Genomic DNA, 24,657 nt, shown 5'->3' with positions numbered 1-24,657 from the left:
TGATGTTTCATAATCTTCACAATAACCGTCTCTTGAGACAGAACAGATGTAAAATACTTCGTTAGGAACGTTAGGAACGAATAGAAAATTTTGAAATTCGCTATTCAACTGCTTTTGCAATGACATTTTTTTTTTTCATCACTGTCAAAGGTTTTTATATTATTCGATTAATAAATTTCACGAAACGAATCGAAGGATTGTTGGATCCGAAATATATTCTTTGAACTGAGGATGAATCCTTGGTGGTTGGTTGTATTGTTTGTTGATGGAACTTTAAACACCGTTTTAACACATTTTTTGGTGTTTGGCCTTAAATTATAGTGATATTATTATGACGAATCCTTGTTCACAAAGCGATAACATTTGAAAAATAAAAAATATCAAATTAACTCTATTGCTCGATTTTTGCAGTGTTTACCGATCCGGGATCAGCGAGGAGCTGCATTGGGCTTCTAATTCCTGGAAAAAAAAGATCATCTCGCCGGAAAACAGGAAGATCCGCTGAACAAGGAAAATTCGATTGCGCTAATTGTGGCAAGACGTACAAATGGTACTGCGCTTTGGATCGTCATTTGAAGTACGAATGTGGCAAAGAGCCCCGCTTCAAGTGTCCGTATTGCGATTATGCTGGGAAGCATAGATCTCATGTTTATAGGCATATAAATAACTTGCATAGGAATTATGAAGTTTATGCTGTGGACACGCAATAGTGAACTTGATATTAGACTATTATTCGAAAAATTGTTTGAATAAACGTGATTATTGTTGTTACTGGATTATAAACGTCGATCGTCGATAGCCATTCCATCCTTATTTCAATCATATATTTTTTTTTTGCATACGTTATTAACTCGATAATTGTTTGCCTCCGTTTTTAATTTAAAGATACACGGTATCTAGCTTCAGTCATAATTTCGAGATAAAATATCGGACCGAATAATAATGTTAAAAATAATGAAAGGATCGTTGTGCTTGCAGATATCGCCGATGGGACTGTGGATTCCGGAGTCGTGAACCCCTCTAGGAAAACTCGCTATCGTGCCACAACGTGGAAATCGAACGCACCAGGCAAATACGATTGTCCAAATTGTGGAAATTCGTACAAATGGTATCGCGCTCTTCACAGGCACATTGAGTACGAATGCGGCAAACCACCCCGTTTTAATTGTCCTTACTGCTCGTACGCCGGAAAACACAGATCTCACGTTTATTCGCACATCAGAGCGCTCCATGGATCTTGTGAGATCTACGCTGTTGACGCCGAACAGCCCGAACCCCCGTGCTCGATCGTCAAAGTAGAATTGTAATCCATCCTATATATTCAAACAATTCTTTATCATCGATTTCCAAAATTTATATTCAAATTATTTCTCCCGCCGTTTCCACATAAATCGAATCACCAGATTTTCTATTCTGGCCAAATTGAGATGAGGAGGAACATGCACGAGAATTAATTTATTTTTTTCACGTATTTTCAGCAAGGAGGGATGAACGAATTGGTCGTTCGAATGATTTATCCAAATACTGACGTTGGATGAAAACTCGTTTGTTAAAAATTGAGTCATCCCTGTGTCTTGACCGTTGGAAGTATGCTTGCCCGACAAGGAGTTTGCAAAAACATTTGTTTTTTTTTTTCAATCTATTGGCAAATAAAATGAAGATTCAATCTCATAAATGTTGAAATCATTGTTCTTCTCGTGCTGTAAAAAAAAAAAAAAAAAAAACCGATAAACGCGATCGACGTATTCTCTTTCCTGGCCTTCCTGTGTCGTATATAAAGCCTTCGAAAAGGTTCCAAAGTGTGGAATTGAAGACATGAGCTCTCGAAAGTGGTGTAAAGGTTTAATTTAATGATTGTCAAACGGACATCGCTCAGGCTTATAGTTTTTTTTTTTCACTCAATCGAAAGAAACAATAAAATTATTAATACTCTTTGTTCATCGATTGATTTTGTTTCGCACGAAAATCCAGTTTTGCTCCTTTTCTTATGCTCCGATTACCATCTCCGTTGAAGTCTATACTCTATTTATTTATTTTTCATCTAGAACTACGATGAATAGTTAATTAGCATATTTAGAAAAGAATAATTGAAATAAATGTGCAAGTTTACAGTTTGAATACGTTATCGTCGAAAAGAAAGAAAGAAAGAGAAAATAAAAAAAAAAACAAAAATTGTAATAACGGAGATCAATTTTGTATTTTTGCAGCTTCCGGAGGTGCATCCTGGATGAATGTGGTAGGACGGTTGATACCCATAAAAAGACGACGAATTCGCGGTGGTTTGAACAGTTCGAAACAACGAGGGAAATTCGATTGTTGCAATTGCGGAAAGACATACACATATTATCGTTCGCTTCACAGTCATTTACTTTGGGAGTGTGGAAAAGAGCCGCGTTTCAGCTGTCCCTATTGTAATTTTATAAAGAAAAAAAGATATCATGTGTACTCTCACATAAAAAGAATTCATCCGGACCAAGCGGTTTACGCTTTGGACAAACAACGACAAGACTCATAGATATAGCTAATGAGATACAATATCTCCACATTTGTCCATCAATAAATGTGATATCCTCTACTTTTAATGATTTATATCTCATTCATTATACTTGCAACTGGTTTTTGGTTATGGTGTTCCCTCATTTATTATTATTATTATTTAACTTTCACCACAAAATCCTACCTCAATAAATTATTTCAACATCGATATATGTTGACAGATTTTCATACAGAACGTATAACGATTGTGATTTCAGTATTTTTCGATGAGTCCTGGGAAAAGAAACTGCCTTGTTTGGTACCGGTTATGAAGAAACAACGAAGAACAACGTCTCGCAAAAAAAAACGATACTCGAGCCAACGAGGAAAGTTTATATGTCCCAATTGTGGCAAACGATATCGTTACCAACGTGGATTGTGGAGTCATTTGTCCTACGAGTGTGGAACAGCCCCGCGCTTCAGTTGCCCACATTGCAACGCTTATAACAACAAGAAACAACGATCCCAAGTTTACGCACACATCAGAAGGGACCACGCCGATCTACCGGTTTACGCTCTCGACGCCCAGCCACAGGAATAAAACAACGTTCCATAAACATTTTTTTTTTCCTTTTTCTTTTTTTAATGAACGATTCACGTCGTCATTTTTATATGCCTATGCTTTGCTTTTTATTCATCATTTTTATTTTGCAAATTTTACGATCGGAACAGAATATCTTGATAACTGAAAAAATATATTTTATAGAAAAAAAAGGCAAGAATTAAAAGATACGAGAGAATTAGATTACGAATAATGAATAAAATCGCATTCAATTGTGAAATGACAAAATATACGGATGATTCAAAAGAGAAACAGGCCTCGGCTTATGTATACATACATTCGAAGATATAGAGCGCGAATGTAAATCCGATTATCTCATGGATGTTCAATTGCAAAATTAAGAGTACCCCATGAATTTTGTTAAATCTCTTCAATAAAAAAACATTATAGTTTTTTTTATACATACGAATGGTTGGATTTGTTTTTGTCACGAGTGTTTATGAAAATGGCTAACCGATGGGAAGTGCGACCGACCGGTGTTGGAAGATAAAACATTGAAGAAAAATGTTTGAAGGGTTCGATTTGATTTTAACCAGCGAGACAGTCAAATAAATAGATCAGATTTAGGGAAATGTGAAGATATTTTTTGTATATTAACTCTCAAGTACAAAACACAAGTTTAGTGGCTCTTAGCCCGTTGACACAGACTCGCGCGTGTCTAATTTTATTTTTGTAACAGTTTAACGATCTTGTAACTTTCCAGCGTGTAATAAAGTTCTGCATCAACACTTAAGAGTCTTTCGTAAAAAAAAATGTTACAAAGGGGTAATTACTATTTTTCAGAGCTTGACACGTTCGGATGGGACAATCAATATGAGATGTTGGTGGCACGTGAGAGAAGACGATACGGTGGCCCGCCTAAGAAGTATTATGATCGCGGACAATTCGACTGCCACAATTGCGGCAAAACTTATAAATGGCGACGCGGACTTCACAGACACTTGAAATACGAGTGCGGCAAAAAGCCACGCTTCACTTGTCCCTACTGCAATTACATTGCGAAGCACAGACCTTACGTTTATTCGCACATCAAGGCCAATCACCCGTCCAATGCGATTTATGCTTTGGACACTCAGCAAGGATAAATATATAGTAGTACATTACGATGCGCGTGACTTTTTAATTACTCACCGATACTGGACCCGATTGACGCACAGTTAACATTTTTTTAATCACATTATACGAAGTAATCATTCGTTTCATCGAGTACACGGTAGATTTAATTCACCGAAGACGTTTTTTTTTACGTATTATTATTTCTTATTGAGCATCATTTTTGGAACGATTTGAAATACATTGTATTTCGTCTCATTTATTCGAAAAAATTATGAGCGATGAGAAATAATACGTTAAAAGCAGTTTTCGGTGAATTTAGTGCACTCTGCTGGGGCGAATGATTTTATATCATGCGATTGCGATATATTACACTTGACCTTCGAAATCACAACTGTGCTCCAAATGCTAACCTATCTTTTATTTCCAAGTGTCGATGGATACTTGAGACTATTTTCTGTTGTTTGTTTATTATACATCTGTGAAATGAGTATATTAATTTTCGCACGGTGTAAAAATGAACAGTTCGAGTCACACCGATGAAGCGAGCCCGGCTGTTGAAGTGTGGATTTAGCTCGCACAGTGCTATTAAATATATTTTCATCTCCAATTTTTTGCACGTTGTTATTTCCAATAAAATCCTTTCATTCGATAATAAACGATTACATCATTTTTTTGCTCGTCCAATTTTAATATTGCACAAACTCCATTTATTATGATGTTTTTGTTGCAGGAATGAGACGCGTCAAAATTAAGAGTCTCGTCGATAGCTCTGGTTCTTCCAGTTGCCACAATCGATCATCGGAAGGCAGCCGGAAACATGGTTGTCGAAATTGTGGTAAAACGTACAAATGGTATCGAGGCCTTAGCCGGCACCTGAAATACGAGTGTGGTAAAGAGCCGAGATTTCGTTGTCCGTATTGCAATCATGTTGCTAAATTGAGACCCAACATTTATTCCCATGTCAAGAAAAGTCATCCGTCTCGCATAATCTACGCTCTTGACGGGCAATAAAAATTTTATTCTTAGCAAATAAAAAATATTCAATAAAAATACGTGTTTCTTTGAAACAAAACCAAAAGATTTTACATTTGTGTTAAGGATTTTTGAAACGCTAAGCTATGATTGATGTTGACGCTTTTGAATTAAATTCCAAGTCGTATTATAATTTTCTATTTATTTACTTTTACGAGCGTCGTTATTGTCGTTCATTTAAAATGATTTTTCTTCTTATCAGTTCCTTCGAAATCTATCAATGTTTTATCCAATTATTAAATTATCTGCACCAATCCAATGTTATTTTTGATTTCATCTCCGGATAAGGAATAGTTTTTCTCGAAACTCTCTTCGGATGAACGTTTTTTTTTTTTAATTTGTAATGAAATCTTCGATTAGAGTGTATCAAAGTTTTTCATCGTTTTTACAGATTATTGTTTAGTGGAATGAACGATTTACAAATAATTGAGAATCATTGATTGAAAATGAATAAACAGTCATAAATATACATCGATTAATATTATGTTTGTTTCAGATTTTGATAACGACGCTCTCGAGAGATCGGACGACGGCGTCGAACACATTATTCCTGTTGATTGGGAAAGTTTTAGGAGTCTACCGACTTATTACAATAAATCGGAAAATTATGTTTTTCCTGCGCCCCACAGGGTCAAAGGGAAATACGATTGTCCGACTTGTGGAAAATCGTATCAGTGGTATCGATCTTTACATCGACACTTGCAATACGAGTGCGGTAAAGAGCCGCGTTTCACCTGTCCATACTGCAATTATTTAGCCAAACAAAAACCTCATGTTTATTCTCACATCAAGAACCATCACCCCTCGCTAGAAGTCTACGCCCTTGACAAAAAGGGACAAATGTGAACAAATGCCCTTCTCACCCGAAAAAAAAAAAAAAAAAATTCGTTTGTAGATACATATAAGTGTGTGAGTGTCGTGTTTATTAAATAAACGAAAAGAATTTACGCATTTGGCATATTTGGAGACTGAAGAATCGCAAAATAATCACGTTCATCCCTGTTTGAGTTTTCATTTTTTTTTTTTTTTTTACTTCCGTATATAAAACCCGATCAAAGGTTGGAGGTTCAACGTTTAGCAAATGTTGCCTTCAAAACTTTTGTTTTATTTTTAATTGAATTTACCCATTTCGTCACAAAAAAGAAAATGTGTCAAATAATGACAGTAATACGAAATTATAATTTCGCCGTATTTGCATGCATCCGGTGATGGAAGCCTTCGATTTCTATTTTTCATTTTGCGTTTGTACGACGCTCGACTCTCCTTCGCGAATCCCTGTCGGCAAGTCCGTTACGCTTGCCGGACCCTCGGGTTCAAACTCCGACGTGTAATGAGCGCGCTTGAAGTTGTTTTTACTGATTAAAATGAAACTTGTCCACAGGTTGGATTTGTACTCCGGTGATGTATCCGCATCGTTCACAAAGGACGTACATGAAAGACATCGAGCTCAGATTCGCTTGTCCGCATTGTGGATTCCGGAACAAACGAAAAGATCATCTTTACAGGCACATCAGGAGGAAGCATCCCGGTGATGCAGTTTGCTACATAGATTTGGCGACGCTGCCAAATTTCGAAGAAACATTGGGAACAAAGAATCGTTGATTCAATACAAGTTTATAATGTTAAAAAATTTTTTTCAACTGCAATTACGCGCAGTTTGGTGCAAGGAAACTGATTCATTCGTTTGATTGTTTATATTATTGTGTTTTCACTCATCGTGTAAAACTAGAGAAAAACACACGCACACGCACGCAAATATGATATTATTTTACATAGGAAAGGAAAATCTTTATTTTTCAATTAAAAATTGTAATTAAAATGTTCATCGTTCGGTCGACCGTCTATTTTCTTGACTTTTTTACGTCGAACTTTCCTGCGGCTATAATTTTTCATCGAATTTTTCCTCGAGTAATTACAGAAAGAAAAAGAAAGGATGAATGGACGGATTTTAACACCCGCGTGAATCGACACTGTGGTTATTGTTCATCGTAACTATTTTTTTTTTTCATCACGTCAACTGCATGATGAAATGTATGCGGGGGTGTGCGCGCGCGCGCGCGCGCTCGTATGTTTGACATGAGAAAAAAGGAAAAAATTATCGATTGATATCGGTAATTATTAGAATAAACTTAATTCTGAATGATTTCTCGTGTCGATTTACGAGCCCGACGAAAGGTCATAAAAATAGCGCCTTTCGACCAGGTGTAGATGAGTCTCGATTAATGTGAAAAATCCTTTTCGTTCGTTACAGAGGCTCTTGGAAAGGGATGGATTTGTGTGCGACGAGTACCGAGAGAGAGAAATTCGTACAGTGACCAACACCGGCATCCGTGCCCCAAATGTTTCCGAAGTTATAAGCATCGGAGTCACATGATACGCCATTACAGATATGAGTGCGACACGCCTCAAAGATTCGAGTGTCCGTACTGCAAACATCATCTCCGTCAGAGAACGCACGTTTGGACTCACATTAGAACTTTTCACCCAGATCAAGAATTGTATTGTATCGATATTGCAACGAACGCAAGGCTTACTCGTCAGGATAATAGAATCGAGTGATTCTCTCTTTTTCTCAGTCTTCTTCCGAAAATCTCGACCGGATTCATGTTTTGCTTTTGAAGGGGGAGGAGTGTCCTAAATTAGAATATTCTAAAACCTCGTTTTCTTTTCGTTAATTTTTTTTTTTTTTTTTTTTTTAATTTAAAACGGAAAGAAACGAAGGTACTGAATTTTGAGATATGGTTTTGTACTTATTTGACGAATACAAAAAAAATTCTTTGAAGTAAAAAAAAAAAATATATAACACATTTCTAAACCGAATTCACATCACTGCAGTTTTCAACCGGCGGGAAAGATCCACCTCATAATTTTTTACTAAAGCGAAAAGCCAAGAAAAAAATTGTGTTCGTTACAAATTTTTTTCTTGGTGAACTAAGAAAAACTAAAAAAGAATTTAATACCGAATAAAAAAAACCTTTGGTTCAAAAGATGGGTAGTTTAGAAAAATCGTTACAAAGTTTTGAATAGGAAAAAATATGAATTTTTTTAATTACTTGTGTTGATAATTTGCTAATCGGTTATTCGTGGTCTACATAACAGCCGTTCTTCTTCTTCTTATTTTGATGCATTTGATCGAGTCTACGAGCTGTACGAGCCTTCGTACTGTTAAACAAGCTTACGCTTGTTCCGTTTCTCGATCTGTCAGTTGTTCTCGGCATGTCAGCGTTGGCAGACATTTTGCACTGTTGGCCTATATCCAATAAAGCAACTGCATGACAGTTGTTTAAAAATTCAGCTCAAAATCGCTGAATGCCTTTCGTTGAACATATCGACACCCACGTTGGTAGCAATTTCAACGATTTTTCGGTCTGAATTGGAGTCTTTTGGAGCGATGAGCCTTTCAATACTTCATTTATACTTCTATTAGACACATTACGACTGAACTGAGTACAACTATAGCTAATACCTATTGTATTGAACACCTCCTCCCCCACCTTCCCCTATTCTTAGAAATACTTAAAATTTGCTTCTGTTACTCAGTAAACATATTCTTACACAGTTAATCTATTGATTTTAAGGGGAAAAAAAGATTTTGTTTAAATTTTAATTCAGGACACCCTCTTAATTTTTCAAAAACTGCACGAATATCAGGGGCAGAGGAGAGTATCTTTCGATTCTTCTTTTTATACTCGAGGATTATATTTGTTAATGGAAATCGCGATGGGTATAGATCACACTTGGCCGGAGAGGGTTAATAATTGAAAGTAACCGAGCGCTTTAAAAATCGTAAATTCATAAATCGCTTTGAGTTAAATTTACACGATCGCCCCAACGATATTTCGTCGAGTGCCAATTTCATTTATTTTTTCTAATACGGAAGTCGTGAATTTTCTGAATCATAAAATGATTTTACGGGCGAATAAGTTCTGTACATTATAAGGTTGTTTTATATAGTTTTATCATTGGTTCGAGATTCGGCGCCGATTTATTGTGGGTGTGAGCGCTTTGTGGATAATTTCGTGCTTGTTCGTTTATTGTAAAATATTGATCGATAAATATTTTTCAACAAAGTATTTTTACTTGGTCGTAGAATTTTGAATTTTCACTCCTCAGATAATCCTTTTAACGCGATGCCTCGTAAAAATACGTTCTGACTTGTAATTGAAGTGTAATCGATCTTGAATGAATTTTCAGGATTTTACACCGGAGGGACGACAGTAGAAGGGTACGACGAGAAAGAAACGAGCTCCGTTCAGTGAAACAATCCAGGAAGCGTACATATCAATGTCCGAGGTGACACACCCGACATACTCAAAGACATTTGTTTTTAAAACACGTGAAAAATCAGTGTGAGCAACAAAAAACGTTTCGAGTGTATACATTGTTCAACGACGTATAATGGAGGAAAGGATCAAATTGTAAATAATCTTGGAGTTTACCATGCTCAGAAGGAACAAATTTTTCGTGACGTTCTCTCATCACAGAACTGTGAAACTAAAAATGAGAGGATGAATTTAAAAGAATCTAGAAATTAAAGCTGCATAAAACACCGACAACATAAAACAGTTAAAACGACTGTTTTCTTTTCTCGCCCTTGACGTTGGTATCTTTGTTGTTGTTATCGGCTGCGTGGATAAACAGTTATTTATTAATTCGTTCACGATTATGTTCATTGAGTTATTCTCAGTGATTCATTATCGTATTTTTTTTATCGACTTTTCATGGAAAAATTTCGGCCAAAGTTCGAGAGTTTATTTTCTTGTGAATCACTTTAAATCAATTTTCTAACTACAAATTAACCCACTTCCGGAAGTCACAGGGACGAAAAAAGCGCATTAATCACATACTCCTATGGGGACATGCGACGAATTATCTAAAAACGTCGACCACTTTAACTTGACGCAAGACAGGCAAAAAAAATCGAACATAATCTCGAGTATAGATACACTGTCTTGACTAGTCTTTTTAATACATGGCGTCAGGACTCTGCCGCGAAGGCGCATCTTTATTGCATCTATTCCGTAGAGCATACTTTCTTATCACATTAGAATGTTCTCGGTCAATTGTTATATGTATTTCCTATTCGGCGAGTAACTTAATGAGATTGATATTTCAGATTACTACGGATCACGGATGGACCTGACGAGTCACCCCGTACAAAGGATGCAACACAATTTAAAAGTACACGAGGATCAGACGATATCGCGAATTTTAAAAAGTCTCGTCGACCCGTTGTATCCTCGCCAACAGCATTATCATTCAGAAGACGAATCGAGAGGAGAGTATTTTTGTGAAAGTGATTTGAAAGCTAGACAACGAGCCAAGTCGCCATTGTCATTCAATGTCTCAGGAACGACGAACGAACCATTCCCTTGTCCCAGATGCGGACGTTCCTTTGCCGTGAGGGGTAACATGACGAGACATCTGAAGTACGAGTGCGGCCAAGAGCCAAGATTCCAGTGTCCTTACTGTAATTTTCGAAGCAAGCAGACTTCAAACGTCATGTCGGTCAACGAGTTTGCGTCGTTCATCATCTAACCGCTCCGAATGTGTGAAGATAATATACATGAAAATTCGGACGACTCTGATGCTATTGTTTTTCCCATTTTCATATCGTTGCCTTCTTGAATCGAAATGTTCTTCGGCGAAATCTCCCGCGGGCCCGGCTGGCTGTGTAACTTGTAAAATTTAAAAAACATCCTGTAAATAAATTCAACGGAAAGCCGTCGCGTCTCTTCTAATTTTTCTAATATTCCAGATCATGAAACAGTGGTGCTACATCGACACTAACAGAATTTCTCTACTTCATTTTTTCAGATCGCTTCAACGTGGATTTTTATATGAACCTGGACGAGCCGTTAATGGGCAAAGTTAGTTACGATTCTTCCGGAAACCTGCCAGAAAACACTCGTTGGTATTGTCCAAGATGTTTGCATAGCTTCAGTCGTAAGGATAATCGTAATCGCCATTATAACTTCGAGTGCGGACAAGAGCCAAGATACAAGTGTCCTCATTGTGAATTTCGTAGCAAGCAGACCTCTAACGTAATGAAGCACATTAGAAATCGTCATAAGCAACAACGCGCGTACGTAGTGCGTCTGCAATCGAATGAGTTCTGCGAAAATTATTGAAAGTTAAACACACTGGATTGGAAAAAAGAATATATAATGGAACACGCAATGGGATGAAAAATTTATCAACATTTTCAGGACGATTTTTCATCTTGAAAACTTTTATTTTTTTTTTTTGTAATTAACGAAATAAACGATGAAAACGAATAAAATTTAACATTACTGTGAAAAAAAGGTTTTTCGATTTCGTATTGAAATTTTTCACATCGAAATCGACTTCAGAGACATTGTTGTAAAATAATTTCAAATGGTAATGTGATTTGTGAACTCTCGTGTGCATCATATTTTTTTCTGCTTTCATTTTCATTTATTTTCATTTACGTACGATGAAAGAATGCTCTACGAATGAGCGCAGGTTAAAAAAACGCCTCAGACCTCACTCCTTTTTTCCCTCCACTAACAAATCGGTGTTTGATTTTTTTTGTTTTCAGATTATTTCGAAATGGACAATGCGATGGATGCAGCGGCAGGTCCTAGTTCAAAATACACAACATTCTCGTGGGATTATCGCCGGCAGAAAAGTCTCACTTATTGTCCAAAGTGCATGCGTGGATTTACGCTGAAGAGCAATTGTAAACGTCATTTGAAGTACGAGTGTGGTCAACTGCCCAGATTTAAATGCCCTTACTGCGAGCTAAGGAGTAAACAAACGTCGCAAATCTATTCCCACATTAGACGAAAACATCCTGGCGAAAATGTCTTCTTCGTCGATCTTCATTCCTAACGTTTGTCTTTTTGTTTTTTCCCATATAATCGTTCTGTACAAGGGTTTAGATAAACTAAAAAGGGGAAAAAATAACGCAAAAGGTGTAAAGAGTTCCCGGAAATTTATAAATTTTTTTACTTCCCTGCTAACGAACGAATACAACTTGACCGAGTCTTCGGATCAGCTGTTTCTTTTCTTTTCACGTCTTTTCAATAAGTTTACACTTTGGGTGCGAGGTTTTTTTTTTTTTTTATTCGTTCGAGATACTCGAAAAATCGGCTAATTCGATCAATTTTTCGTGATTACAGAAATCTTCCGGATTGATCATTCGTATGGAAAGAAAGATACTTCTGAGCCAGTTGCAACGATAGCCCAGGAACGTAGCCACGTACGTCGGACGGTTTACCGACCGGATTACCTCTGTGCAAAGTGCGGCAGAGGTTATGAAGCGAACCAAAGTTTAGTGCGCCACATGCGTTACGAATGTGATGTCGAACCCAGATTCAAATGTCCTTATTGCGATAAACGATGCAAACGAAGATCGGCCCTTGATGACCATATTTTACGAATGCACAAAGGCATGAGAATTTACCATATAGAATTAGGGAACTAAGCCATTTTCACAAAATTATTATTTTCCTTCTTTTCAACTAATATCGTACTTTTCGAAATGCTTGTGCACAGATGAATACAAATCTGAGATAATTTGAAGTAGATTTTATGATGCGGGTAATTTTGCCTCTTCTTTAAGCAGCAAATAATTTTTGCAGGAGACTAAAAAAATCTACGTGTTTCTTCGACGATTGTTAAAACATTGTTCATTTCCTATTATTTTTAAGTCTTTTTTTGTAGCTTATGCGACAAATGTTGAGTAAGCTCTGAGACCGGATGTTGCACAATAAATACATACGATATGCCCAGTGTCTCAGGAAGTTATTTGTTGTTTTCGACAAGCGTTCGTTTTGATTTTTGAGTTCTGCTGCTGTTGTATCGCGTGGAATGTTGAATTTTGAATTGTGTAGGTGAATGTTAAATAATTTGAATATACAGCTCAAATTTTTGACTTCACTGTCCATTGGAAGTGAAAAGACACGATGCCAATTTTTTTTTGGGCCATCGTGACGAGTGCCGATCGAAACTAATCGAAAAACCATTGTTTATTTACAGATCGCGTTGGCCGATCGGTGATCAAGTACGAAGACGAAATTGAGCTTTCCTCGGAGCTAATTAACAGGAACTACTGTGAGGCATACCTGGGAAATGTTTCTTACGGAACGAACCCAAAAGTGAATGTTGAAGGAAAGTTTTCCAGGGCAATGGAAACCCAAAGTGTAACGATTTTTGAGAAACAACATTCGGAACGGCATTATTGCCTCCGGTGCCCGAAAAGTTACGCCAATGCTTGGGGTTTAAAACGACACGTGGATTTCGAGTGTGATCGACAACCTCAGTTCAAGTGTCCTCACTGTGGAATAAGGATGAAACAACGCGGTCACATTTATCGACACATAAGACGACGTCATCGTGGAAAACATGTTTATTCGATAGATCCTCAGTAGAAACAGTCAGAAAGCTTCGCGTCGTGACGGATTGCAACATTTATTCGTTAAAACGACAAAAAAACAAATGTCGCCATATACCGAAGCATACTGAATTCAGTATTTTATTCATTTCAGTATTAAAGGACCGTTCGGAAAGATGCGAAATATTATGACGATTATTCTTCGCCGATTTCTATCCAGGTTGTTTATACATTTTTTATTATTTTCACAGATATGAGCTACGTCCCTGTAGAACATATTTTATTTAGGTAGAAATAGAAAACCAATTTTCCAAGCATGCTTACGCTCGGAGAAGTTCAAACATTTCTTTGAACCGAAAGAAAATGGAAGAAAAAAAATAACAAACAAAAGAGACGAAAAGGAAGTTTGGAGATTATTTAAAAAGAGAACGAAGGGGAACTTGATTATCTATACGAATAAATTGAATAAATAAAGTTATCGTTCTATGAAGACATTAGTCTCTCTGGTTTTATTAATAATTGTTAAACTAATTTGAAATTATTTGCTTTTTGTTTGTTCGACTCTGAACGACAGATGTCCCCTCGAGAATGATGACGTCGAAGAATCTTCTGAGGAATTATCCTGTACTGCCATTTATCAAGGATCTCGCTACGATATGGATGGTTAAGCAGCGCACACAATTTCCATATCGTTGCGAGCAGTGCGGAAAGGGATACCAACACCGAGCGACTCTCGTACGTCATACGCGTCATGAGTGCGGCAAGGAGCCACAATTCAAGTGTCCATACTGCCCCCACCGCACTAAACAACGCGGAAATCTTTATCAGCATATAAGAACGAATCATCCCGGAAAAAACGTTTTTTCAAGTAGCATCTAGCTCGGAGACTGAGAGAAATTTTCAAAAAATCGCTATTCAACAACACGCGTTTTCTATCATTGGGGATTCTTTGTGCTTAATTTTTTTTTGTTTTTTTCTCTCTTAAATACCTCTTTTTCTACGCGACGAAATCTCTTTCTCTGGTTTCTTCTGAGCGTAGTTTGAGTGAAGAAAAAAAAATAAATAAATAAAATAGTAACATATTCACCGGACGCAGCGGAGAGAAGACACTCCTCTCTCTCCCTTCCTAGGCGTTCTCGTTGATTTCGATGATTGTTACAATTCCTTGATGCATTACTTCATTTGTGATGTAAATGTAATTACGGGTCGAGACTAGTGTTGTCGCTCTTGAGAAGCGAAAATCAATGATTTGTGCTTCTGACTGTCTTGTGTAGATAGAAACTGCAGTCCCAACGTGCCCTTGGACAAATGATTTTTTAAATGAGTGATAAGTTTAAAGATAAGACAGAAAAGGCGATAATATAATAATAAATTTCATTCTACCTCCACCAATTTAGCTTTAATCTCTCTCTCTCTCTCTTTTTCTCTTTTTAAAAGATTTTTTTAAATCGTCGATCGATATACTTCGAGTAATAAAAGTATACAGGACATTCATGTTTGTTATTGCGTTAATAACTTTTATATCAAACTCCAACAGCTTGTTGTGTTGCGAAATTATGTCTCGGCGCTCCGTTGCAATTCCAAGTTGTCAAAATAAACTTGAAAGTGCATTGACTAATAGCGAACCTTGTGCTAATACTCTCGTTTCGTAATGTCCTTCACTTATATTTTACAACTAATTCCATTACCCCCGCATCAATCGTGCCTTTTGTACGGATAACGTATGAAGCATTAACAATAAAATGAATCAATGTATTGCGTGAACTTCATCCTGACACGAGGATTTTCACTGATTTCAGGATCTTCCTTACCCTGGACGGATTATCAGCAACAATTCTATTACGAACCGCGAAGCGCATCGTCTCGTCGTCCAACACAGTTCAGAGCGGGTGCGTCATTGAAGAATACCCGCGATGCCGATGTATGCGTCGACAAACAGCCTGGTTGCTTCAAATGCCCGAAATGCGGCAAGGGATATCGGTGGTTGAGAAACATGAAGAATCATCTCAAGGTCGAGTGCGGTAAAGATCCGATGGAGTGCTGTCCCTACTGTCCTCACAGAACGAAATACAAGCGGAGCTTACAAAAACACATTTTGCGAATACACTGTGCTTGATCGGACCTCGACATTAAAGACATTTCGACAATCGCGTGCTCGTCGATGAGATATACCATTATTAGTTCATTATCTTGTATATTAACAAGAAAAATCGTCGTTATTGTCGCATTAAAGAAGAAAATGTGAAATTTACGAACGTACGATTATTTTCTTGCTATCGCCTTTGGTTATTTCGTTGAAAAAATTGGATTTCCTTGTCGACAAAAATTCAACGCCTTTCGTGTACAAAAAATATTCGATACATCGGAGATTTTTTTACAATCTTTATTTCTCCATATGAGGTGTGGTATGCCTCAAGCGAAACGTCAAAAAAAAAATTGATTTATTTGTTTATTAATGTTGGTGGACTTTGTTATTTCAGGAGTTGAGAGTATCGATGTGATCACCGCGGGGATGAGTTTACTCGAGGCGGAAGAGCCTCAAATTAAATATTCGTGAGTGTGGAGTCTCACCGAGTCAACAATTGCCCATACATAATTTAAATATAAGTTTGGTTATAAACGATAATATATATATATATATTTTTTTAGTTTGTCTCATTTCTGCTGCAATCTTTTCTTCTTTCAACTATTTTCAATATTACTATATTCTTTTTGGGGGTCGAGATCGAAATGAAAATAAAGAAAAACCGGCGAATTCTTACGTCGACGTTCCATCATATGTTTCAACTCATCCGCTTTTTATTGAAATTCAACTTATCGACACTCTCCCCGGGCACTTTTAATTCCCCAAGGCTTCGAAACCTCTGCCTTGAAAAATAAACGAAAGAGTTTCATCAGCTTTTTACCCATGTTTCTTGCAGTTGACCTTAATATACTGACTAGCAATTTTCGTTTCAGGTGTCATGTACACGTGCGAATGGTGCGGACGACATTTCGCGTGGCCTTCCAGTCTCCGTCTGCATCAAAAAATGGCCTGCGGAAAACCACCGGGTTTCATCTGCAGCATATGCGGTTACAGATCAAACTTCAAAGGAAATTTAAAGCGACATTTGTACTCGTTGCACATGATAAAAATGTCCTGATAATTAACGACGATCTCGCGTTATTCACAAATTGCGTACCTTTTTCCCCTTTCTTTCTTAGTGCGAGTTTCAGTAAATACTCATCCCGGCCGTGAGGCGACACGGAGCCTATTCGATACACGAGCCTCGAGTAGGATATAAAACAATTTGCTGGAGGATCAAACACACCGGAGCTTCCTCTTCGACGTATTCGGAAAATTAAGATAATTGAAGTTCAAGGTTTATCCAACTTATAAATTCATTTTTATCGTAAATTTGGTTTATTACATTTCGTTTTATTTATGGAGATGTTTTGTTCTTTTTTTCTTTCATTTTATTTTTCCATTTCGTGAGGCATGCGCTTCGATGTTAGCGACTAGCCAAAACCGCGTGTTCATGTTATTTCGTTTGTTTGCATCTCTTCAGGAAGAAATATTAAAAATCAAACAAGCGACACACGTACTCACACAAATAAACACACTTTCCAGTCGAGATCCAGCTGTCTCGTGGATTCGTAAGTCTCGTCTGCGAGGCTGCTCGATAGTCACGAGCCTGGAGTGAGGCTGGTGATGAAAATCCTTTAATTTAATTCGTCCATCGTTTGTGTAATTGTTTTACAGATACGCCGCTGTTCCCCATCGTTAGGCCTCGTCTTCACGTGTGTCCACGCTGTGGACAGATGTACTCGTGGGCCTCGAACCTGAGAAAACATCTTAAGGTTGGCTGTGGAATGGTCACCTGCGAGACACACTTTTCCTGTCAGTACTGCCCTTACAGATCGAGGATTCAAGCTAGTTTCTTGAAGCATCTACTATCGGTCCACAATATCAAGTAGACCAGAGTCAAGAAAAATAAGATAAACGTATCTAATGCGAAACGACGGAAAGACTATAAAAAAAAAAAATCATGTTCCCGCGTGTGTTTCATGTATGGATGAATCTGACGGTGTGAATAGATTTTTTTTTTTTTTTCTAACTACAATAGGCTAATCGTAGATCGAGCATCAAACCGGTATGACGTATATCATTTTCCGTATTATTCCGCGGGTAGCCTTGATTACCCATAACTTCATATACCTACACTAGAGAGAAAAACAAAAAAGTTCACTTGTAACCGTTTTCGAAAATTTAACTTATCTTCGAAAGACATTTGTTACTCGTGTAACTGATCGTTCATGTAACAGACCGTATAGATACAATATTTTACATAATGACCGAGCGCTGTAAGTTGTGTCCAATGTTCCTATTTAGGATAAATCGGCTCCTCCCCGACATTAGGTGATGAACTTGATTCTGTCTTTCTGTAATTACGGAGTCAAGATCAATTTTATTATCGTACCAGCACCGTAGAGCGACATAAAAATTATACTTCAGAATTTTTACCTTTCAACTGGAATATGTGTTCGAAAAGGTGATCCGTCGATGAATTGCCACCGATCTCGAGCTCTCTTTGACAAATGACGAACGAGTCTTCGTCTCAATTTTGGTCGGAATTTCAAGAACGAACGAACGAAAAAAAAAAAGAGAAAAAAAAACATTTGACAAATTATACATTCAGCCTTGATCATATATCGAATTACCGAGTCAAATGAGCAGCGATGACAATGGTTCGAGGTGGCAATTGCACGAATGTTCACTCTATTTGTTGACAAGGACTCACCGTAGTGCAAGAGTGAAAGAAAAACAAAATATTTTTTCGAGGATTCTGAACGAGAATTCTCTTTGGGGAGGATCAACGGAGGGGCAGTGATAATAAAAGCAATCGAAGCACTCGTTGAATTGAGAACGGATAATAACTGAAAATTAAACTGATATCGACGTAACGAGAGATAATCATTTTGTCATGTAGACGTTTTAATTAAGAAACTGTGTCATCGACGATCGCAGCGACTACGGAGCGTTCTGAACGCTCTGTACATTGCAAATTTGCCGAATTTAAAACAAAAACACTGTGTGCGTGTGTGAATTAGTGTATGTCTGTGTGCGAGTGTTCCATAAAGACGATCACATCGCTATATACCATATTATGGTTTTTACGTACGTTTTTTTTTCCAAATAAACTCATGTAAATACGCGGCAGTATGTTTCGAGGGAACTATCTAACCGATCCCACAATCGATCTTATATTTTTCAGGCTCTTTGTTCGATTATCATTGATTTCCATCGAACTTATACCGACAGGAAAATATTGGCCAGAACGATTTCATTCTCTCTCTCTCTCTCCCCCAGTACTTTGAAGCTTATAAGCGAAGTTATTCTCTCTATCTGTTCCAGGTTTTTCGGTCCTGTGGGACGACTACAGCATCATTAAACCCGAAGATTACGACGAGCACGGGTCTGGAAGGTTCCTTCAGATGCGCGATGGTGATTCGAGTCGTCAAAATGTTGGATATTATTACAAGCCCGTGGAACGTCGGGGTGGTAAAAAATCGAGAAATCACACGAGCATCCAAACCCAAGGAGGTTACAAGTGCAACAAATGTTCCAAAACTTATCGATGGAAACAGCATTTGGTTGAGCATGTCAAAACATCTTGTGGCTCAACCAAAGAAGAACGCTGCCCGTTTTGCAGCTATTGCACGAATCGCAGATGGAACTTGAAGTCCCATATGAAACGCATTCACGCACTGTTACCTCATGGACAAAAAAAATAAAGAAAAAGCGTTTTTCTCTCTCTACCTTCCTCTCGATACAAATCCATATGGTGGGGGGAGGGGGCCCAATATTCATCTTCAAGGTGGGTTTTTTGGCCGGGCTAGGGACGACGATGGGTTTTCGACTCATCGAAATTGATCACTTAGAGTGTAAATTGTAAGAAATACGTGTCAGTAATAAAATAATGCCCTTATGATTGTGCGCCCACACCGTGTGTGACTAAACCTTGTCTCGTAACCGACTAACTTGTCACAAAACTTCCTTGCTTCGTTTAATGTTTTATTCAACCGAACCAACTAACTTTTCTTCATGCTTCTGTTTTTGAATCCCCAGGTGGTGGAGTTCCGAGGTCGGGTCAGCGAACGAGCAAAGGTTCGGATGATCCGCAACTTGTGGTACTTGCTGTGGAAGCTGTCAGAAATGGATTGTCTCTGAGAAAAGCAGCCGCGCATTATTCCGTTTCGAAATCGAGTCTCCATCGTTACCTTCATCTAGGTTTTCCGCCGCGTGGACGCCATAAGCGACACTAACGACGGAAATTCAACTACGACAAATTGTACAAATTATTGTTTTTTCCCATTTGTTTTTTCGTTTCTGTGTGAAAAATAATAAAAAAATGAACGATGACACGCCATTCTTACGCGTTTCGATATTACTCGACGGATTCGCTGGCCCCGGTGGAATTACGTTTCCCCCACTTTTTTTTAATTAATCCATGAAATATTTTCGACCAGAGGACGCGGGGATTTACGACGGTCTACATACATTTACTGACTTTCCGAATTGAATTTGTTGCAGGTCACCGGGTGTATCAATGTCCTGGCTGTGGCACTTTCCATCGTCACAAGAAAAATTTACTCCGACATTTGGCGGTTGAGTGCGGCAAAGAGCCCGGATTTAAGTGCGGATACTGCGATCACAGATCCAAGAGAAAGGGAAATGTCGTGGCTCACGTTAAACGAAAACATCCTGGCCTTGACGTCAAATGGATAATCGAAGCAATTATGTAATTGCGCCCGTGTGTGCGACTGTCTATGAAAATTTATCATTATTATATACAACAATTTACGAGTATTGTTGAAATGTTGGAATAATCTGTTATTAAGATCGTTCTGGTGGTCACGAGTTGAAAGGCTTTCGGATCAATATGATCTCGCGAGGAGTCAATGGGTCTCTCGTTTGTTTATTTTTTAATAATATTTTTTCCTCTCCGACAACTGTATAATATTTGTACATAAAACGACATTATCGCCAAAATCATTGTGTGTTCGGATGAATGTTACCTAAGAAAAAAACAACTGTTTCTTTTTCCATAAGTATATAATGAAGTAACATGCGCGTTCACGCTTAAAAATAATATCTTGTGCTGGGGAATTTTAGTCGGATGAAAAGCCACGACTAATACGATTTTTTTTTTCGTTCTGTGCTGTTTCCAGATGCGAGTATGATGGGTTATTTGAATTCACCGAGGGTGACCTACTCTTGCAAAAATTGCGGCAAGATTTACAACTACTATTCGAGTTTGGCGAGACACTTGAAGCACGAGTGCGGCGTTGAGCCAAAGTTCCATTGTCCACTGTGCCCTTACAGAACGAAGCATAAATCGAGTCTGAACACTCATCTCAACGGCAGACATATGAAGATTTTGAACGATTTTTACACGTTACCGAATGGCAACGAAACAACTCCTTTGGACGGAAAAGATTTGAAGTTTTTGAACAATTGAAGAAAACAAACAAACAAAAAAAAAATTATAATGAATGAGAAACGAATGAAAATGTGGGATTACGATGACGCGCCGCGTGTATGTGTGCGCGCGTGAATTTTCGTTTGAACGTTAGAATTAAGAATTATGCACGTAGAAACGAAAGTTTCATCGCTGAAATTTCATTTGCAACCAAAAAAATTCCCCCTGGTATTTATACGAATGAGACAATTTCGTAATAAAATGTGAATTTATGAAGATAATTATTTTTCAATATTTATGTTTCGTCTAAGATTGCTTTGCAACAATGTTATCGTTGACTCTTTGGCATCATTGATGTATAGAATCTGACTCGAAATAACAATTCTTGTTTTGAACGTTCTCAGGTCGCTCCTGGTGGAGAAGCGGATCTGAAATTATTCAAAAGATCTACGGTCGTAAGTTTCTCTGCCCAAACTGCGCGAGATCTTTTGACGGTGAACAGTGGCAGAAGCATCAGATGAAGGATTGCAAGAGACCACCGATTATGAATTGCCCTCACTGTTCTCACTACAAAAGCAAAAAAATGTATAATTTACGCAGACACATATTACACATTCACGGTCACGTAATGTAATTTCAATGAACGAGACTCCATAGTGCTGTATTATCACGTCGATAATAATAATAAAAATAATATACTCGAATGAACGATTGAAACGTCATCAACAATATATATTGTTTATATATATTGATTCATTTTTAACTGTTTCACAGATCATTATTTCTATCGTTAACAGCAAGACGTTCGAACGTTCGACCAATCGAGATAAATTATTTATCATTTCGTTCATTCATTCTTTTTTCCAAACTTGCAAATTTTATTCGATTCTCTGCGTGAGTTTGAAAAAAAGACGAATAAAGGATAGAATAAACGTGAAAAATATGTTTTTTTTTCCCCCTCTATGAAAGAGGAGAAAAGTCAATGAAACATATTATTATTGATTAGCGCACATGACTCGACGATTCGCATCGTTTGCATCGTTTACACTTACTCTTATTCCTGGTATCACATTGTTTAACGTTGTTTCTTCTTTCTTTTGTTTTCTAGTTTTCTAGTTTGTTATTTAATTGCCCGAGTAACATCCCGATGTTAAGGAATTTTCGAATCGAGTGCACGCGAATATCGATATTCGTCATGCGCTGATCGTTGAATCAATGATTGCAGGTTTCACGATGCGCGAGATGTACGGAATGGGATCTTGTCCGCGCAGGTTACGGGGACAAGGACGCATGGTTTGCGAGAATTGCGGAAGACGTTATCATCAGGCGAAAAATCTACGAAGGCATGTTATGAACGAATGCGGCAAGGAGCCCAGTTTCCAATGTTCGTACTGTCCTTACAGAGCAACGTACAAATCCTATCTCGAGATTCATATGACGAAACACACGAGGAATCAACAAACGGGAACAATGTGTTTCAACCCTTACGAAAATTCATGAAAGAATAACGGTCATCGATCGACCTTCCAACGCCAAATACCAAATACCGAATTGTACTTGAATCATGATGTAACGATACGGATAAATGATAAAAATAATGATTACTCGGAGCAACGATGCGTCGTAATTGGTGGCGGCACTCTTTAATTTATTACGAACGAAAAAATTACTTTTCCCAAACGTAATCGCACTCTCCACGCCGGCCCTGCCCAAACGTTTGTTTTTCTACTATCACTCCTATACCATTTCATCAATTTACTTTCTCGCATTATTATTTTTCTATTCTATCTTTCTTTTTATTCTCACGATATATTTGCATTTGTACTACCGTTTCGTTTATTTATTTTAATATTCCCCAAAAACATATATAACAATAATTCGTTGCAAAAACTCGAAAGAAAAATGTTGTTTTTATCTTTTTTGCTTGCAGAACGTACGTACAGCGCTTCAAATTGGACGGTCCCAACGTTGCCGTCGACCTCGCGTGATTATTTTTCAAGACGCCTGCGCTCAACGACCCAAAGCGCCGAGAGCCTGTTGGGCGAAGGCTGTCGCAGAATAGGCTCCAAAAAATATCTTTGTCTCGACTGCGATAGCACTTTTGCCCTGAAAGCCTCCCTCGTGCGACATCAGTATCTCGAGTGCACGAAAAATTCACCAACGCCTAAACGTCGAAGCGAATCGAAATCAGCCAGCGAGCCCAAACATCCTGAGACTAAAAAACACGATTGTGCCAATTGCGGGCGTACTTACGCCTTTTACACTTCGCTTTGGCGACATCAGCATTACGAGTGTGGAATGGAACCGAAATTTGATTGTAACATTTGTCAAATCAAATTTGCTCAGAAGAGCAACCTCGATCGGCACATGCGCAATCGACACTGAAGTTTTTTTTTTTTACGCTTTCGTTCTTTTTCGACGATGCTGCTGGTGTAAGATTCGAGGAGATGAGTAACGGAGGGTGGGAGCGAAAAAGAAAGAGGGAAGAGAAGAAAACGAGGAAAAGGAGATAATTTTTATTTTTCATTTTTTCAATCAACGATGTTCCAAAGAAAAGAAAGTTTGTTTATTGGCTTTACATTCTCTATGTACACTTTTTAGGGAGAATAAAGAATCATAAATTAGCATTTGAAAAAATAAGTTGTCCTAAAAATAGGGAAAATCTGTGTATTTCCTCTACCTTGAATGAAAAGCGAACCAAAATATGCGTATCCATCTCGGAAATACCGTTCCTTTTACTTTGTTATTGTTAGTTCTAATCGGGACAATTTTTTTTTGTTTTTTAGGACCATCCAGGAGCCAGAGAAGGTACCAACGAAGATCAAGACCGCTGAACGATGCGGCCACCGACGCCCCGTTCAAGTGTCCAAAGTGCGGCAGATGTTACAAAATGAAGAGAACTCTTTCGCGTCACATGAATTTTGAGTGCGGTGGACAACGGAATTACGCTTGTCACGTTTGTCCCTCCAAGTACACGCAGAACATAACGTTACGTCGACACTTGTTGCAACGCCACAACATCTACGTTCCACCAATGTTTTCCGTACCTAAAAGAATTTTCAGTCCTGGGGACAAACGAATTTATTAGATGTTGAGAAGAAAAAAAAAAAACGCGTCGCTCACGGCCAAGCCGAACAAGGGACGCGATTATGCGAATCGAAGAGTGCTAGAAATAACCCATTTTTCATTCGGATATATCCGACGTTATGTTTCTTTCAAAATTTATTGTTGCAGCGACCAAAAGACAACATTTACGGGGAAAGGGTCGATATTCATTAAATGTGACGAAATGCTTTCGCATTGTATATTTATATCTTCATGTAAGACGCCTAATTAACACATTCAACAAGTTCTATAGAAAAGAAAGTATAATATCTTATCATTAAACAAATAAATAAACAATTATGGAAAAAGATCGATACGGACGTAAATTGATGGACGAGATTCGGTCTCGTCGAGTTTAGAAATTTACGTTCATTTTAATTAATTAATCGCAAGGAAACTCACGGTCCTTAAGGTGGTTTTTTGTGTTGGTGAGATAGTGATGAACTGTCGATGTAAGGATAGGAATAAAAGAAAATGAAAATTAAACCGTGGTGGTGGGAAGAATTGAGGCTCATCGGAGATCGGGGCATAAAGAAAGCGCCGAA

General features: G+C 37.9%; 1 protein-coding gene across 30 annotated transcripts in view; it reads left to right on the top strand.

The window, feature by feature from the left end:
- lola (longitudinals lacking) overlaps positions 1-24,657 on the top strand; it is a 133,505-nt gene that overhangs the window by 50,815 nt on the left and 58,033 nt on the right. For 3 of the 30 annotated variants that reach the window (XM_043428467.1, XM_043428442.1, XM_043428439.1), the window contains one exon: positions 412-771. The exons of 11 other annotated variants lie outside the window; for them this stretch is intronic. In XM_043428467.1, coding sequence (XP_043284402.1) covers positions 412-710 — 299 coding nt within the window. In that variant the 3' untranslated portion in view covers positions 711-771. Of the gene's footprint in view, positions 1-411; positions 772-978; positions 1,304-1,478; positions 1,941-2,753; positions 3,831-6,566; positions 7,009-11,747; positions 12,042-12,330; positions 12,948-13,189; positions 13,765-14,118; positions 15,165-15,343; positions 15,796-18,939; positions 19,522-19,653; positions 19,955-20,756; positions 21,289-22,232; positions 22,618-22,937; positions 23,635-23,793; positions 24,425-24,657 lie in introns of those variants that run through there. 16 more of the 30 variants (XR_006262016.1, XR_006262017.1, XM_043428474.1 and 13 more) reach the window with 16 other exon arrangements.

The sequence above is a fragment of the Venturia canescens genome, chromosome 9 (assembly GCF_019457755.1).
Source record: "Venturia canescens isolate UGA chromosome 9, ASM1945775v1, whole genome shotgun sequence".
Taxonomy (NCBI): domain Eukaryota; kingdom Metazoa; phylum Arthropoda; class Insecta; order Hymenoptera; family Ichneumonidae; genus Venturia; species Venturia canescens.
Note: the sequence above shows the minus strand (reverse complement) of the source record. Positions and strands in the feature narration are given on the sequence as shown.